Below are 19,440 nucleotides of genomic sequence, written 5' to 3' on the forward strand. Positions count from 1 at the left end.
TCTTGTCCCATTCCTTCCTCTTTGCACTCATTATAAGACTTGCTATTTTTTTTTAACTGGTTAATTGTTTTAACACATGCTTCTTATGTGCACTTGTGCAGCACTTACAAATATAATAGTTCAAGAATGTTACCACCAGGGACCAGAGAGGAAATGCTGGTTGTTAAAGATATATACTAGACATTAAACTCTACTCAGCTGAGAATTTGTGGCACCAAGTTTTTCATTCAAGAACTACTAAATGTAGAAAAGTCAGAGATCCATGTAAAAATGAGGCTTATTTTCAGTAGAAGTAGTGGCTTTGTCCACTAGCTCTGTAAGGTAGCTCCGAGTATGTTCATAACCATTTGTTTTTATTTTTCTCTGAGAGCTTAACATGTTCTGGCAATTTTTGAAATGCATGATTTCTAAACCAGCAGGCATTACAGTTTGCTTTATGAAGCCATGTAGAATTGATCTAAATTGGTCTAGCTGGAAAATCTTAAAAAGGTAATAGCAGTGAAGAAGGTTTTCTTGAACTCCCAATGGTGGTGAAAGAGAGAAAGGTGCGATATCAGATCTGCTCAAAGAGAGACGCACGCCAAGGATGTGCACTGTGGTGACTTGCATCTTCCTTTGGGGACTCTTGCATCTGCTCTGCAACTAGGGAACCACATGAAGAATGGGTTGTGAAATACATCAAGACACTCACGAAGACATTTCCCAATGCAGAAGGCTTTCTCAATTACACATGGGGAAGCATTATCAATTATCAAAGGAAATCAGAGCATTTCCTGCCATTGCGTAGGTTTTTTGGCTTTTTCCGGCACCCTGACTCCAATCGGTATCAGCCATTGTCCCACTAACTGACCTTTACGGGTTCTTTTTTTTACAGTCTTTGATTTCATAAGACGGTCATGGCAAAATTCAGGTTAAGGGCCTTTTAAAACAGATCACCTGTGTGTATTTCAACTGGTGTAAGAATCGCATCTTCAGATGTAGAAGTACGATGTAAATTGATCTCGGTGATAATAGAAACAGTGTTCTGACAAAAAGAAAACTGGGTCAAGGGATGTGCCCACGGGGAGATTTTAATTAAGAAAAATGACGATGTGCTCGTTAAAGGTTTATATATATGTAGTGTAGTTCTCAATTTGATGACAGGGAGATCATTGCTACAGGCAAAGTTATTCATAACCGTTAAACTTTTTTTTTTTTTTTTTCCATCTCTTGAAGAGCACTACAAGTTTGTTGTCACAGACTCAGACATCTTTTGGTTCTTCTCATGCGTCTTCTCGCCACGTGTGTTTTTTTTTCTTTTCAGATGACGAAATGCATGCTCTTGTCTATGCAATCGGTATAGGAGGTGCTGTCTGCCTTCTTATGTTGTTTGCATTAATCACACCCCATCAGATTTAAAGAGATCTGTACAGAGACATTGCAACAGCATCCCCTTTGACAGTGGGCCATCGAGCAAGCGGCGCAGCCCCCCAATCTAGCATTGAGCAATTGCATGTCTGCATGAGAAGGATGGGGAGGGGAGCCGGGGCCTGTGCTCTTTCAATAGCAGTCATTCGCCTCATTTCGGTGACCTCTCCACCACTTTGAAGGAGATCTCCGGGGAGGCAGCCTCATTTGGCCAGACGGGCAAACATTTGCACTCATTCTCCAAGTGTTTTCTTCTCTGACCTGACTGTGAGGCTGTGGGGTCCGTGTAGGCCGGGTTGGCATCATACTGAGACATAGTTCTGGAGCTTTGGGTGTTGTGTTGTCTCAGTTTAAGGAGTGTTGTTAGAAATCAAAATTTAGTTGAGGCTTCATATTGCTTTGTTGATTTTAAATGTTTTTTTTATTGGCCTGTTGTGTCTTCTAAAACAGGGCACATAGGTTATTCAGATGTGCAACCCACAGATCTGTTTTTCACAATCCCTCGTTAACATTCACCAGTCGTATATTTTGGGGATTAAAAGTGTCAGGACTGTCTGTCTAGGCAGAGAAGCAAAGAAGCTAAGATATACTGTCCTCCTTTGAGTTGCATTCCCAAATAAAGCAATCTGGAAAAGAAGGAATGAACTGCTAAACTACACTTTGTACTGCTAGATTAAAAAAAAAAAAAAGAAATATATATATATATATATATATATATATATATATATATATATCTTTGAACTGATCTAGTTCATTTTTTGAAGAATATTTAAACTGTTCTGTCTTGGTTACCTGGGAGACACCATGCCATGTACAGGATCTGACCGTATCTTCTATTCCCGCACTGTTCAGTCCTGCTCCTGGAGGGGTCTGTCCACTTAGATTTGTAAGTCACCCTAAACCATTGATTTGTAATACATTACAAATTTATTAAGGCAAGTCGTTACTTAATTGACTAAGGGAGCTCTGGTCCTGAAGGGGTAAAGGCTATCCTTTTTTTTTTTTTCTTCAAATGATCTCTATCTGCTTAATTGATCGAAATGTTTCCATATCCATATGAAGCAACGATTTAGGGAAGACCTATGAGACCTGCTTTGCTGGGTCTTCTTCCAGGAACAGGTTTGGACCCTAATCTTCTATTTAATGGCAAACTGTGTTCCCTTTTCTGACTATGTGAGACTTAGCAAGTATTTGAAGTGTGGTCGTGCTTAAGAATTCTTTTTTTTTTTCTTTTTTTTTTTTTTTTTTTTCTGATTCATAATTATTGCTCACTGTTGTAAAAAAACTTTCCAGAATGAGCCACAAGGGTTGGCAGCATGTGTATACCCTTTCTGTTGGCTCTCTCTCGGTGGACAGTTTCTCCAGCTTTTCTCCTGGAGGACTCCTGTTATTTCTGGATTTCATTCCAACTGAGCTCTAAGTTTCTTAATTGAAACCTTCCTCTACTTAACTGGACCTCTTTTGTTTAAGATGTTTTTGTTTAATGATATAGCTGAAATCAATTAAGTTCTGGTGAAGCCTGGTTTTACTTCAATTGAGCCTCGATTAGGTTTTGTGAGAGCTGTTTGTTACACAAAAAAGAAGAGACTGGAGTCTTTGGTGAGCAGGAATAGAGTCCAGGTTTGTCATTGGTCATTAGGGCAGTATTATAAGAAGAAACGCAGTTGTGAAGAGAGAAAATGTACTTTACCACAAGGAACGGAATGGTTTAATTGTGCTTGCTATCATCAGGTTATTTTATTTTTTTATCAGTGTCTTTGATTTATTTGATCTTTTTACTGCCCCATCTGTAAAGCTGGACTGCACGGCCTATATACACCACTACTCCAATCATGCATGCAAACCTCATTAGAAGCATTGTCCTCTCGTGAACCACAATGTAGACCAGTGTGTTGAGGTCACAGGTGTCCACCAGAATGGGTAACTTCTGCACAAATCAGTGAGGTGCTCATGAAACATGCCACATTCAATATTCAGGGTCCAGGCACCCCAACCAGGAGAGCAAATTGCAATGATCTGTAACAGGATTGCATTGAAGGATAATCCAGCCAATCCCATTAAACCTCTTTCCCTATTTTTAAAATCGGTTCCGCTCGTGACGTCAGGTTACCGGAAGAGAAATGTGCTGTGTTACACAATCAGTGTTGAGCTGTGAAGGGAATTTCTCTTTGAGGCAAGGTGAGTTCGGGGGTATATATACAGATGTGTCAAGAATTGTGCCAGAGGGAAGGTTTGGAAGGCTTGGAGCAATACCTGTATATATTGCTGTGATCTGTTATTGAATGTGTTACGTTCTCTGGCAAAACCACAAGTTGTGCCCTGCCAATAAAGCAGTTTTTCTATTTGAATTTGAATTTGAATGGAGAGCATTTCTACCCCAGTTTGAAGTATTCTAGTTATGCATAATTATAGAAACAAATATTCATACCCTTCAATTCAAATGTTATATTTTTGCAATCCATTGCATTGAGTAAATAATGTGCCTTATTGATCAATGCTCTCTTTTCGCAGTTTGTTGTTCTGCCTAGAGAAAACTGTAAAGCTCCAGTGGTTTGAACTGAGTTAAAGACAAGGGGGCATGTACACGCAGTGGATGCAGCATCTCTGATTAATGGAGTGTGGAAGAAGTAGGAGAAGTAGCTTGCTTACCCCCTAAGAGGAACTGATTAAGTATGAAGCCTCCTTTGGGGGATTTGGGTACAAACTGACTGTTTAGGTTGAAATTTGGCATCAGCCCTAATACTGAAAATCCCATCAAAAGTTTAGGGCTGTAATATATTCCAACAATTAGTCATTTGTTCTATGGAAAACTGGTGGGGGGGGGGGGGCTACAGGCTTTTTATTTAATTATTATTAAAGTGATGTAATTTTTTTTCTTCCCCAAAAAATGAAATTAATAACCGAATAATTTAATTTAATCAATTTTAGGTCCAAGATTTCTGGTTTTGTAACAATATAAAATATCCATGACAGATCAGAGCCCATTGTCATTAATTGGCTCCCAGGCAAGCAAGCAGACATAAGACCAGGATGTGAAAAATTGAGTTTCTGTGGATCCTTTTATTAGCAAAGAACAGAGGTAAGCGCAGCGCTGCACCGTACCTCCTCCTACTGAAAGACAAGAACAGAGATGTACCGTTAATAAAGGCCCCACATCTGCAACTTGTCATCCCTGCCCTAGTGAGCTACAGCCAAATCCCTTGATGATCCAACGCTTCTCTATTGGATGTGGCCTGTCCAATATATTTTTTTGTTTGGGAGGGAGGTTAGTCATTATACTGGATTCTGTTCCTTCAAACCCCCCCGAGAGACGAGCTGTGATTGAACTTCGAAATGGCTCCATGGAGAACAGTCCCATTGTGTGGGGAGCGATCAGTCCAACTGTCTGAGAATAGCATCACACAGTCCTGTATTAAAAACCTAATTTGTGTTGACTGGTCTTGGATGCCTGAAAGCTCCCTTTGCAGTAAACCTGGACAGCTGCTCTCAGAGGTTGGAATAGACCTCTGTCTTGGCCAGTAGGAATCCACGACACGAAGTGATAATTTAATCACAGAGGCTGGATATAATAGGATTTGTGACAAGTGAGAAATGTAATTGTAAGTGGGAAATCGTTTTTAATTATAAACAAGGCCTTTAAATGAGTACCCCAGGCTCCCCAAGCCCTGGATATGCTGTCTAATTTTGTTTAATGCATATCAGCCTTTCAGGTGGTGTTTCCCCAGTGCCCTTCGGCGTGTCTGCGTGTGATCAAGGCATGGGGCAAGCCATGAACTCAGTGGCACGCTCAGAGCAACAGGACAGGAATAACAGAGCCGGTTGAACCCTGTCAGTAAACGCCAGGTTTTTTAAGAACAACATAACCTAAGTCCCCTCATTACCTCACTGCTCTGTAACTGTAGTTCTGGTTCACTAGGTTCATTACAGTAAGATGCCTAAAACTGAGCGACCTGTCTCATACAAGCCAAAACAAGAGGGCAGATTTCTGAGACAGAAGAACATTAGGTCATAATATTAGCTATGGGTCACAGGTTTAATTGAGCCTAACAGAAGTAGAGTGAATGTCACGTTGGGCGCTCATATGAAAATATCTGAATGTCAGATCACCGTGTTAAACGTGTTCAGTTCTCTGGATGTTTAATCATCGCATGAATGTATAGAAGCCAATATGCTTGGTTAGAGATTTGACATAAATATTTATACTTCAATTCACTTCAGGAGAATCTGCAAGGATTACATGTTCTGCTGGTATTAAATTGCAATCAAGCGACATTTCCTATGAGTTTGTTATGCGGAAATGCTCACTTGCTTCCAGTTGAATGTATTTTTCTTAAGCTTTGCGCATTTCACTGCATTGCACCTAATTCTGAAAGGGGAATACCTGAGTAATTTTACTGATATATATGTTTTTCCCTTATGGGTGTTATTTCTTCTTGTTTGCACTTTAAACATTATTTGTCTGCCCTTTAAATATCACATTTGTAAATGACTGCTTGAGCAACAGTCATCTTAGTATTATATTATCCCCCTGACACAATTAATCAGTCCTTGTACTAAGATGGCACATTACTGTGTACCTTGTCTATGGTGGCACAGGCAGGCACAGAATATAACAGCATGTACCAATATGAAAAGGTAATTATCACAGTTGGCAAGGTTAGCCTGCATTTATGATAAGCACAGGAATCTGGGCATGTGCCATTGAGCGTGTCATGAATTTAAATTAATTTGTAATTTCTGACCAAGCATTTTGTGTTTTGTTTCTTGGTTTGTTTATTTTTGTTATTCACAAAAGCGTGGCCAAAGAAGTGGTGATGCTGAGGGTTTTATCTTACTGACTCTGCGAGCCAGAAACTGCCGTGAAACTTCATGTATTTTTAATCTCAGAACCTGATCAAAGAGAAATGCATAGCTAATTACAGAAGCTATACAGCGCACATCCATTCACACAGCAGCAACTGGCATATAGCGTGCTTTTTTTCCCCGGTGGCTGATCTACATTTTTTAACCATAAATGTTGTGTGTCTATGTGCAATGACAATTCACATGAATCATTTGGAAGCAAAGGTTTAACTTATGTTCATATTACTCATCTGGGACTATTGTGAGGTGGGTGTTATCTCTCTGGCTTTATTTAAGGGTAAACCGTGGTTTAGAGTTCAATAGTGCGGTTGATTTGTGTGCGCTCATAGCCAGACTGTTCAACTCTGCTGTGTTTGCTCAGCTTAATTATTTTCTGACGGTGTGTTAAAGACCAGCACCTCTTATCACACCGCTCTCCTGCTGGCAGCTGTATGCGTCTGAACTGCGCTTTCATTAAAATAATCGGGCCAGTGGCGTTACGATAACGGAACAGAACAGAAACCCAGTGCTTAAGAGCTGTGATCTGCAGGGCTATCGCTCATGCTAGATTGTGTTAAGTTCATTGTGTTGTTGATCTAGTTTGCTTTGACTGCTTCGTACCTCATGTGCGTTTTTTTTTTTTTTTTTTAAAGATTCAAACTGGAAGACCGCCGAAGTAAAACCAATCTTGTCCAACCAAGTGATTTACTATATCCATTTTAATATCCCTTACAAAGGACTACTTCTGTTGACACGAGATAGCCCATATGCTTATATGAGCATAAGCTTCGACAAACAAACTCCTTGTACACAAAAGTCTCTTCCTCTTTATAGCTCCCCAGAGCCCCTTTTAAAGAGGACTGCCCAATAGGAGCCCAGCAGCCCTCAGTTACTATGCTTTTACCCTGTGAGCTTCCTGATTGGCTGCTCTGGCACTTCCCCATTGGCTGCAGGGGCCTCTTGTGTTGGGGTCGCTGTTTTGGCAGTAGAGAGAACTCACAGCACAGACACCTCATCAGCACATTTTCCTGGGCATAGACCTCGCCGAGCTGTCCAGTGCACAGTCCAAGGACACTGCGGTCTAGCCTCTTGCTCTGGCCCTGTCACCGAGGTGTAGTCGGTTTATTAATCGGTCCCTGGATTCGAAATGGTTTTTGACCTCTCTGCATATGAAATCCCCTGCACATTGGCAGCTGCAGTAGGTCTTTGGCTGTGCTGGAAAATGTAGTAGACCCTGACCCCAAGTGAAAGCTTAGGCTCTTATTTAAATATTTCCTCATGGACAATATCAGATCTCTTCCAGCTGGCCACCGCAAGCCCAAACGCTCAATATGTCAATCCTTTTTTCCTCTTTGCGAAAGGCTCTAGCTGTTATTCGAAGAACGGGGGCTGTGTTTTTAGTGCATTTAAGTGATTGTGGCATTATGTCATCTCCCTGTTTTTATTTGCAGGTGATCACATCAAAACAAAAATAGTTGCACTTATTTATTGGCTCACTCTGACCTCTTCACTAGAGTGTGGTAGGCTTCACTCTGGGTAGAAGATCTTCCCCTGCATATCTCGGTATCTGCAGGATCAATACACACAACTTTGTGAAATTATTTATTGATTGAGTAACACACTTCTTTGGCTTGTTAAATCTGCTTGGAATTGATGAAGACTTTTGCGTTGCAATGTGGAAATTGATGTGCAAATTGTCGCTAAGGAAGCTGGAGCTGAGTATCATTGAGGAAATGATCTTGAACTCTTAAATCCTTATCCGTAATAATCCTGAAAATGGATATACATAATAATCTGAAGCAGGGAAAGAATGACAATTCCTATGTTTAATTCCTTAATTGGATTCCACTCTGAAATCAGTTCTGCCAGCACACTTTCCAAATAAATAATGGAGGTTGGGCTTCCAAGAATGTAATTGCAAAGTAATGGAGCAACTTTTTACCAAAATAAATATATATTTTGCTTGTCACGTAGGAAGCTGTTTCTCTGAATGAACAATACACTAGGTTTTACTGTAACTACTCTAATATTGGAAGGATCTAAGTAGTTTTTGATTATTTGCAGACTTTTGGAAAATAATCATCTTCTAACAGCATCGTTTGATCTACTAGTACTGTAAACAGCTTTTCTTCAGCTACGCTCTAGAAATTTACATATTGCAAGCTTCCAAATGTTTGACTTTTGCATAACTCCTACCTAGGACTTTTCCAGCTTGGTGTTAAAGGTCATGTGTATTGATCTGGCTGCAGCAGCTTTCCCCCCCCAAAGAAAATAAGCGAAAAACCTTGAAAACACAGACCGTAAATCTTTCTACTGTTAGATTAGATTAACTGAAGAGGGTCGTGTGTGCTTTCTCTGTGATGCACATGCCTGTGTGTGCATGTGTAAGGGTTAAAAAAGAAAAGGAAAAGCAGGCACTTGAGTCTTGATGTTAGCAGAGGGAATTGAAAAATGTGTTGCTCGCATAAAATAGAATTGGAATGGCATTATCATTTCAGTCTGTATTTACAGAAATGCAAAGTTTAAGCTGCACCATTGAGAGCATACACAGAGAGGGCAGCCAAGTGTGCATCGGAGAGGAGGAGGAACACATAAAGAGGATAGGCAAGAGAAGGCGGCCTCTGTTTTCTAACCACATTGGATTTGAACATATGGCAAATCACAGATGTGCTTTTGCAAAGTGAGAGTTAATGGCTTCATATTTAAAAAAAAAAACTAGTAATTTTACGGAAACGAGCTACACTTGAGAATTTCGTGCTGATCAATCGGCAGGTTCCATCAACTGCTTGACATATATTATGATCATTTGCAGCTCAGACATTAAACTGTTCATCAAAATCTTTGATTAACATCCAAAAGCTACTTACTGCTGGGATTATGATCAGTAGTAGGTTGTTTTGCCTTGAATTATTTATATTTGAACAATTTGATCAAACACTGTGATTGTTTGAGCTTTTTCCACATTCCCCAAAGGACACATTGTAGTTTGTAGAAAATGCGATCTGATTTGTGAACCCACTTTTTACTAGAATTCCTAGGTGACATTGGACATCATTATAGAAGAAGCTCCTAGTATTATATGACGAATTAGTCTTGTACCCCTCACATATACCCCTTAATGTGTACTCAGAATCAGCCTTAACCCTTAACACTGCGGTGATGGGACATTGACCCGATGTCTCTGCCATGGCAGTAAATTGAGTGGAAGGCTCAGTCACAGGTGTGATTTGATCTCTCAGAAGAAAAGGTTGCACCGTTACCTTAGAGACTGTACACTCAACTGATGTACTCAGCAAATATGAGGAATCACTTGCACAAAAAGGCTTTTTAACTCCTCACGCTCATACACAGGTACTCTGGGTGGGTGTTACATTTGGCTGGGCCCACCTCTTCTTCACACACACAGTGCATTTCAACTTTTTATTTCCCCTCAGTTTTTTTCTAAAGACTGTAAATTCAAAGAACACTGCAATAATAAAAACCTGTTTCTTAGTTCTCGTTGTATTTGCTTAGAATTGTCTTTACCACTGTATTTATACCCCTCAAAATGGAACCAAATACTAGACTAATCAGTCAAGATAAACATGATGTTTGGCCACTTTGATGACTATAAAACCTGATTGGACCAGCGCTGGCCACTGGCCCCAGGAACTCTGTATCAGGGCTTTCAAACACAGCCACTGGTTATCACAGAGAAAAAAAAAATCCTGATAAAGTGAACCAGACTCATTTTTGTTTCTATTGCATTACCTCCCCCACACACACAGTCCCAAAATAAAAAATAAAACAAATAGGAACATAGTTCATACAGTTAACGCAGATTAAAATGTATCGGCTCTCTTTCTTAATTCCCTGCAGTGTCCAGTCAGAGAGGAATTGTGTGCCTATTTTAACCCAACTCTCTCTTACTGCACTAGTGTTAATGTGTCTGTGTTCACCCCTCACCCCGTCTCTCTGTCTCTCTCTCAGGGGTGGCTTGGCCTGATATGCACCGCCTGGCTGACCGTGTCCACCTGGAGGAGCTGGTGAAGATTGGCATCCTGAAAGGCAGTGTGGAAGACATGCTGAAGGCTCACATGGGTTCAATCTTCATGCCCCACGGCCTGGGGCACCTGCTGGGCATTGATGTGCATGATGTGGGGGGTTACCCAGAGGTCAGTCTCCATCATGGCCTGTGGCCAGGAAATGGGCATAAGAGCATATAGGCTGGCTTAGTTTTCAGCATCTTGAGCTGAATAGGGGAGGGCAAGCAGGTTCACAACATGAAAACACTACCCCTCTGAGATACAGTCTCAGGGCTGCTGCGATTATTATAATTATTATTATTTGTCTCTTAGCAGATGCTGTTACCCAGAGTGATGTTTTCACAAGAAACATTTTCATAGCATTACAAAGTACAGCAAAATACAATCAGTACACAATACAATTTCTGCTTTCAAGATTTTGTTTTTGTGTTTTTCTCCCCGGTTCAGGTATCCCTGTTTTTTTCTTTTAAATGTTGTATTCAACTATACCATATATTTTGGAGTTCACAGTTTTTGTTTTTCAAATAAGATGCTAAAAGAGAGCAACTATATCACCCAAAACAAATACATTTTCCCCCTTTTGTTTCAGTTTTGTTTTCCAACCAACAAAGTTCTTATTCCTGGAGAAAGTAATCAGATTTTTTTGCAACTTCAAGAACCAGTCTAGGCCTCCAGTGTGTTTTTATTTTGATAGAAATTAAGAATTGTTGTATGCGTTCGCTGATTTTTACATACGCTGCACTTTTCTGGGGGTTAGAAGTAAGCATATCAATTGCCAGGTACGCAGTGTTCGAAATAAATTGCTTCCAGGCTTTGTTTGTAGTTTGATTAGCTGTTGCTCACTGGCCAGAATACTGTGAATTAAAATATTTGGAAATTGGCCCCACACCATGTATCTACTTCTGTGATTTATTTGCAACTAACGGTTGTTGGACGTGGGTGTAATTAACTTGTACCGAAAAGACAGCATACAGTCAATAAAAAGCAAGCTAGGGATAAGAAGAAAATAAGCCTTTTGTGAGAGTAAAAAAAAAAAAAAAAAAAAAGTTTATTGAAAAACAGTGCAGATATCACCTACATATGTCTTTAAGTAGTATCAGCACACTAGAACCTCCCATACTTTTTAGCGCTGTACCATGCAAGTGAAGGAGTCCTGTAAGCAGTAAATAATGTAGAAAGCTCTATTTCCAGTTCGTGGGAATAAGACTATCTGAAAAATAAATGAGAAAAAAGAAAAAGGAATCTTAACAGATGTGAGATTTCATTTCCATTGTGTTTTTCATTGGACGGGCCTACATCGTCCAGACATATTATCTGGTTGCTTCCAGGCTCCCGGCCGAGTGAGAATTACCAGCCTCTGGTGTGGGATTTCAGCGAGATTTATTCTGCGCCGTTGGGCCGGGGGTTTACTCCCTTTCTCCGATCTTGTCCATTTATCTCTGGTCTGCGATAGCCCGTGCTTGCGTCTGCACAAATTTCACATTGTTGGCAGCCACAGCCAAGAAAGCACCGGATGACTCCGGAGAAAGGCTGGTGTTTTAAGGAGCACGTGCGCTGCCTCTCGTCCATAGGAGTCTTGCTCTTGCCTGAGGGGATGCGATGTTTGGAGTCTAATATCTTAAGCTCTGATGTTGAGGGTGCACGTCAAACAGCCGGGAGGATCAGACTGAGGAGTTGTGTGAAGAGTGAAAAGGAAGGAAGTTTCTCCACATGTGATCTACAGATTTTCCTCGCTGAGACCAACCCATATTCTCACTTTGCTATTGTTTTTAACAGTCCTGACCCTTTCCTTACTGACATTCCTCAAATATTCAGAACCACTGGAGAAACCACTAACTTTGGCGGCAGATCTCTCCAAATCATGCAAGTGCATAGTGCAATTTAGAAAACTGTGTAGAAAATGGGTCTCCGTGATTCCCAAAAGGACATTGGCCATTAAAAGTTCAAAGCAGAGCCACTAGAGTAATCCCAATTCTGAAATAAAAGTCATACATAGACAGGCTAAAGCAAGTGAAACCATATAGTCCTCAACAGATGGGATGGATAAAAATGAACCCCTTGGATTACTACTAGCTAAAAATTAAACAAGTTCACAGTTAAGGTTACCATTTAAACGTGAAATAGCAGGCATTATTGTACCAAAACGCACTGGAACCAAATACCCAGGTTTATAGCTGATGCTGACCCTCTAGGTTCCTTCAGGAAATACTGATTTAAATTCTGGCATCAAGTACCTACTTAAAATATAAATGAGTAAGATGGGCCGATTACCTCTCGTTTCTAACCTTTATTGTGCCCATGTGTGGGATTTGGAGATTAGTGGTTCTATCAACTGCTTGTCCTTTATCTTTCAATTAATATTTTTAGTGACCATTTATGTACCTTTTCTCTTTCTTTGTAGGCTTTATTAATTTTTTGACAGTATGTTTTGGAAAGCAAGATAATTCTCCAGTCACTCATTGCAGCTTCCAAAATATACCTCTGTGTGTTGCCTTATCTGAACTGCTTAATGAAACTCAATGTTCTTGGCTTCTGAGATAGAGATACTCTGTCACTACTGACAGCAGTGCACAACTGTGCTTTATGAGTGTGTGCTTTATGAGTGTGGCTGCATGAATGAAAGATTATTGAAACAAATATCCCTAGCTTTATGCTAAATTATAAAAACCATTAGGGGCCTTCAGTTTGAAAAGGAGCGCAACCAAAGAAATATCCGAAGACATGTTTTCCAGATGTTCCCTCTTTATTTTGCGTGCCAGAGTCTTCGAGGAGGTTTACTTTAAGTTAACTTATCTTGGCATCATGGTTACAAAAAGCCTCTTTAAAAAAAAGTGCATTGTTCTCTTCCCTATTTATGTTGTCGGTTCAAATGTTAGATGTAGCTTTAAAAGACTGCTTTTGGTTTTCCATGCAGTGTTTTCCCTAATTTTGGTATTGTACATATTTCTGAACCCAAATGACATGCAGGTGCTTCAAATCATCTTAACTTGATCAGGAATTAGAGGTTTTGATCACAACAAGCAACAATAGTATATATGGTTGTTTGGATCTGACGTCCTGTTCTGCCTCGGAGAGTGGGAAGTTTGACTGCAGGTATTTCTGCTGGAGGTTTCCATTGACAGTTTTAATGGTAACTGTGTTCTCAGGTCACAGATATGCCTCACTGAATGGCTTTTCTTTTATTTCCCTTGAATATGCAGTGCATTTTTTTTTTACCCTGTAGCACCAGAAACTGAAGTGAACTGTCTAGGACCTGAACAGGTAATGCGTAAGTGCGTTTGTGCCCTACTGCTTCTCCCAGAACAGTCTTAACTTTGTCAAATGTCAGAACTTTAAACAGGCTTGGCAAAAGTATATTATCCCTAGTAACCAGGTAAGAGATAGCTAAGCTCATCATGTGAACGCAGCTGTCACCCCTGGTTCTCCGAGTCCTCCAGTAGGTCAGTGTACAGTATGTGATGGCTGCCCCTGTCTCTGGGTGTTTCCAGGGGGTGGAGCGGATCGACGAACCCGGTCTGAAGAGCCTGAGGACAGCCCGCGTGCTGCAGGAGCGTATGGTGCTGACAGTGGAGCCCGGCATCTACTTCATTGACCATCTTCTGGACCAGGCCCTGGCCACGCCCAGCCAGAGCTGCTTCATCAACAACGACGTGCTGCCCAGTTTCCGCTCTATAGGAGGGGTGAGTGTGAGCAGCCACCAGCTCTGAGACACACACACGCTAAAATTTTGACCCACCCGCAATGGCAATTTACAAAATTGTACCCTGTTGTGTTTTGAAGTATAAATAGTATAAAGTGGTTTCTAACAATACATTCTGAATTCTCCAGACTCCAGCAGTTCACGCTTCAACAAGCTCTACTTCACCCACCAAATAAACAAGGCTGTCTTGGCGAGGAGGGAGTGAAAACATTATATAACATTTAAACAGTGTTGTACAGTTGAGAACATGGGTAGATGCTCAAGCTTTATGGTAAAAGGGTGTCAAAAATTCCTGTTGGTATATGGATTTCCTGAAACTATTTACTGCTATCTTCTTCAGATTCAAAGTGCTTACATCAGACTTTTATTCTTGAATTTGGGTCCTTAGGAGGAGATGTTTCTGTAAAATAGTTGGAAATCACAGCAATAGGAAAGATGGGTTTTCTCCCATTTTGCAAAATCCTGTGTGTATTTAATTAATACCACTAACCTTTTAACTAACTGGCACAGTTTTTTGCTTCCTCCTACTGTTACCAGAACTCTGCCCCATGTACAAGTTGTGGCTGCATAATGAAGAAAAAATGCATTGAACCCTTGAATGTAGAACAAATAACAAGATATATTGGTGGGCGGCCGCAATCAGAGTTTTGAGATTGTAAACTCCATACACATTCAATAACACTGAAATACTAGGCATACTGTATGTGTCAGTTTATGATTAATTTCAGACTTGCTCAATGCTTGATTTAATTACATATCATGTTCGTTTTGGTTCATATTTGACAGTAGCATTCGTGTATAACAATAAAAAGATGTTTTCCTTTGCTACCATCAATAATATTTGACTGTGAAACTAAATTGAAGCTCTTAGCCTTAAGGAAATTATCATTTAGATTTGTGTCACCTCAGCCTTTAGAGTTTTCTACAATTTTCAAATGTCAAATATCACTCCTGTTTGGGAATGTGTGCTTTAAATGTCAAAGGAGCTACAACAGATTCACTAAGGATAAGTGTATAGCTATCTTTTTTTAATGTGCACTAGGGAAATTACTTGTTATTAAAACATAGATTAATGCCAGCTGCATTGATTGTTTAATTTTTATTTTCTTATACATTAAATCTTCATTAAATTTTCATTAACTGAACGCTTAAAGACTATGCTACAATTCCTTAGTCACTGAGAAAAGGACAATGCAAATAAATCTCAGTTTGTAAAGGTGAGATATATTTACAGTATTAAGATACTCTTGTGTAAACAGTGTCTGAATACTTGGAGTTCTTGTACCGGCTCCAGTACACGAACCGCGCCTGTTACATTCCTATCTTATGAAATGTAAATACTGTATTTATGTCTCATGCTAATTTATATAGACCTATATGTTATTCACTGGACACCTTCTGAGAATCAACTAATGTTACACTAAATTTATTCTGTCAGATTTACTTTGCTGAGATAATCAATACCTTTATTCAACTGGTAATGGTGTGCACTAGAAGCCCTGTGATATACCTTAGATTGCTCCAGTTAAAACCCAGTATAAATGTAGAAAATAATGTGATCTTTAAGTCTCCCTGGATAAGGGCATCTTCTGAGAAATATAATAATAATAATAATAATAATAATAATGGAAGCTGGTTTGCAAGCATGTGACTAAAACTGTGTAGACTTGGTTTCTGAAATTAATTGTAGCACTAAGAAATCGAGACCAGATGGGTCAATAAGTATGACAGACCATGCACTGTGTACAGCTAAATGTGTGGTGAGGGCAAACTGCACGTCTGGCCTAAAAACCATCACATAGGAGATCAGCGATAGAGGTGTGTCCTCAGGTGTTGTCACACCATAGGAAATGACCAGCAGCAGCTGATCACACAGTGCCAAGATACAGCTAAAGTGGGGGATAGTGGGGGTGCATCCTGTGAAGAGATAGGCCCAGGTATATTCAGTCTGCATCCTTTGAGAGGCTAGGTGTGGTGGCAGCCCAGAGATTTGACAGTGCAGTGCAGGGTTGCGGGTGGAGAGTTTATAGGGCTTGTTTGTGGAGGTCTGGACAAAGGATGTTGTATTTTGGGAAGGGTTTTATGACCACCAGTACTTTTGGACAATTGCACTGTCAGTATTTATATATATTTTAATTATTATCTGGGCTTTTATGTGCCATAACTGGAAAGGTAACACGGGGTTCAAGGAGAATAGTGCTGAAAAGATGTTAAGGCCTGCTCTCAATAGAACACCTCTGGGATCAACGGACTGTTAAATAAGAAACTGAATGACTCATAAGAAAGTTTACAAACGAGAGAAGGCCATTCGACCCATCATGCTCAACTGGTATAATTGAGGTACTCAAAGGTACCCTTCCAAATCATTTAGTATGAACTCATACAAATCAAACTCACAGACAAGGTGTAACTGTCAGTGGACAGCAAAGGCGATGTGGCAATGTGTTACCATGTCCTCTTCAGAGTGTCGTTTTACTCATATACATATTTAAATACCAGACGGGTATGCTTAATTTACTCTGTGGGGGGGAACTCAGTGCATGCTTTATCACACTAATGTTATCTGCCAGTCTATAATACTAGCACTTTAAACAGAATTATCTAACTTATAAGAGGCTGGATAAGCAGGAATTTATCAAAGTGTGAAAGCCTTGATAAGTCAAGAACAAACATCTTTTGCTAATACTAGTAAAATGAATCATTCAGCTTCAATGACAAAGCATTTCTCAGGTCAGTCAGAACACAGTGATATAAGCGATGTTATTTTTAGATCAATGTATCAAAAGATCAGGCTATAATTATAGTACAGTAGTACGTGGGAGGCAGTGTGGCTTTTGAGCTTTGGTCTGAAAAGGAGACAAATTGTTGCTCGGTTTCAAATCCTCTTTATAATCTTGTTTTGTGGACATGGTGGTGGCCTTGTAACATATTAACCGGTGCAGACCTCTGAATGCTACATAAAAAAAGGTTCATAGCTGTTTAATATGTTCCTAAGTTAAAACGTCTTAAAATGAGGGAAAATATTCAAACATTAGTTGTCAGAAAATAAGCACATTTGAATACTGGCCTTTGTGTCTCCTGATGTCAGTACTGTTGTACTGTTACCGTAATCTGTGTTGACCCAGTTCTGCAACTGGAACACTGTGTTACAGCACGGAGGTGTCGAGGGCCTTTCTTTGCATTCGTATTGTACTGTTTATCTTGGGTAAACTGCTGCTTGATCAGGAATCATGTTCTCCCCTGAAGTGGCACCTGTGCTGCGGCTCCATTGCTAAGTGACATGGTTCACTGGCCTAGGTAGTTAAGTCTGCCTGACTGAGCACTTACAGGAAACTGTTACAGGAAGTGGGCATTTTCTTTTTATTTACTTTGGTATTGCTCACCTTGTATATTTATTGAAAAGGATGAGCTTGGGAAGAAGGCCAAGGCTTGTTTTATTCTGTTTAAAAATATATATATTTTAGATAGATTAATTGAATCTGCCCCTCACACCTGTCCCCACATATGACACCTCCTTGTATATAGAAAGACAGACAGGCAGTTAGATGCTTCATGTTTTTGGTCTATATGGTTTGGTGTACATTTTCAATATGTTAAATGTTTGTTGGATTTGTTAAATTAAATGTATTTTAGAAACTAAACCTAACTTTGTAGATGGATAGAAAGACAGATAGACAGATACACACTATGTGAGAAAAATAAAATACTAGGACAATAGATTAAATACAAGATGCAGATGTTTTGAAAAGAGGTGTAAGCCCCTTGGCCTGAAAGAAGCCTACAATCTTTTGGATAGGGGTGTGGAAGGATACTGAGTCACCCCTACCCACGTCTCAGATTCTGACGGGCACTCACCCAAATCACTACACGGCGGTGTGCACTTCACAGGGACACCAGCAAAGCTGCAGAGCGCAAACAACCGGTAAAACTCCTACACCCACAAATGGCTTTGTCCAAGCACACAGTTTTGACAACCTCTATGAGTCGCTGTAAGAGGATAATATACCCAAAGGAAGGAAGTATGATTTTATTGTCAGGCAAAGACCAACGTACGATCAATCAAGATCAAATAAAATACTCAAAGCTATTGAGCAAAGCACAGTGGTTCACATACCTCAGTGCCAGCCTTACTCCATTGCCTTGTGGGGCAGGGAACCGGTATTTTCTGTCCGTCGGGCAGAGCTCCCAGACCTGCCACGTCACACCCTGTCTCTTGCTCCGCAGGTGCGCATTGAGGATGACATCGTGGTGACGGCCAGCGGGATGGAGCTGCTGACCTGCGTACCACGGACGGTGGAGGAGATCGAGGCATTCATGGCCGAGGGCTGTGACTCCAAGGCCTTCGACCACTAGGCCAGCCAGAAGCTCTGAATGATTCTCTCCTTTAAATCAAATTACACACCTTGCCTCACAATAAATAAACTAATAAAGGCTAATAGCTGAAGCGACTGAGATCAAATCACAGTCATGACAATCGGAGAACAATCGCATGATTTGAAATGACTAGGCTATGACATTGCAGAGTAGTGGTCAGTTGAATGATTATGAGTTAATTACTCAGTTCAGTTAATGTGGTCAGTTTTTAGCAGAGTGGCACCAAGCGGGAAACCTGACACATTTTTTCTCTGATTATTTTTTCTCTCATCTTGTTTAATCACTATTACTATTCACTATCAGGAGAATGTCATTATATGATACGCTTTCTATTTGAACTGTTCAACTCAATCAGCTATTGTGAGGGGTGGAGATTTGAATTTGTATCAATCATTAACATTTTGACAGCTGACACCAAATCAGAATGAAATGTCTAAAGATGGTTGCCATACCAAATTCAGTATTACTTCAAATATCATGATCATTTTTCTACGTTAATCATTATGCAGAACATGTATTGGAATAGTTAATGCTTAATTCTATACATAATCCCATATTCACAGTTAAAAACAAATATTTTGTAATATTCATCAATAAACTTTTCATATCCTGCAATCAGTAATGCCTTCTGTGTATTTTTATTGATGTTATTTTCCTTCACAACCCATTTAAATCTCAGGTGGGGACAGAGGTTTTTAACGTTTCTGCTTGACGTTTGGAAATCGTGCGTTAACAGTTCAAAATACTAGGCTTTGTGTTTTAAAGCAACACAACAAGAAATCCCTGATACCGTCACGCTGAGGAGAACAATGCTCCTTTTGTGACATACCTGGGGTGTTGTTTAGTGACAGGCGTCCTTTTCCGTAATTGTGCACCATGTTTACAGAATGAATATATACTTGGTTTAATGTTTCTCTCGAGGCTGTCTGCTTTGCTTTGTATCCCTCTGCCTGTTATGACAGATACGCCTAAATAGGAAAAGCTGAGAATGCGCTGTACAGCAACCCGGGAGAGCAAGAGTGAAGTCATTTGATACGAGCTGAACCGAGACGAAGCCAAGCCCCTGTTCCTTAAAGGTTCTCACCCAGGAAA

The 19,440-nt window shown here is 40.1% G+C and overlaps 1 protein-coding gene across 1 annotated transcript in view; it reads left to right on the top strand.

Moving 5' to 3' along the window:
* pepd (peptidase D) overlaps window positions 1–18,966 on the top strand; it is a 125,967-nt gene extending 107,001 nt beyond the window's left edge. The window contains exons 13-15 of the mRNA XM_066714019.1: window positions 10,219–10,403; window positions 13,763–13,954; window positions 18,199–18,966. Coding sequence (XP_066570116.1) covers window positions 10,219–10,403; window positions 13,763–13,954; window positions 18,199–18,327 — 506 coding nt within the window. The 3' untranslated portion in view covers window positions 18,328–18,966. The remainder of the gene's footprint in view (window positions 1–10,218; window positions 10,404–13,762; window positions 13,955–18,198) is intronic.
* Window positions 18,967–19,440: the final 474 nt, after the last annotated feature.

Source organism: Amia ocellicauda, chromosome 9 (assembly GCF_036373705.1).
Source record: "Amia ocellicauda isolate fAmiCal2 chromosome 9, fAmiCal2.hap1, whole genome shotgun sequence".
Taxonomy (NCBI): Eukaryota; Metazoa; Chordata; class Actinopteri; order Amiiformes; family Amiidae; genus Amia; species Amia ocellicauda.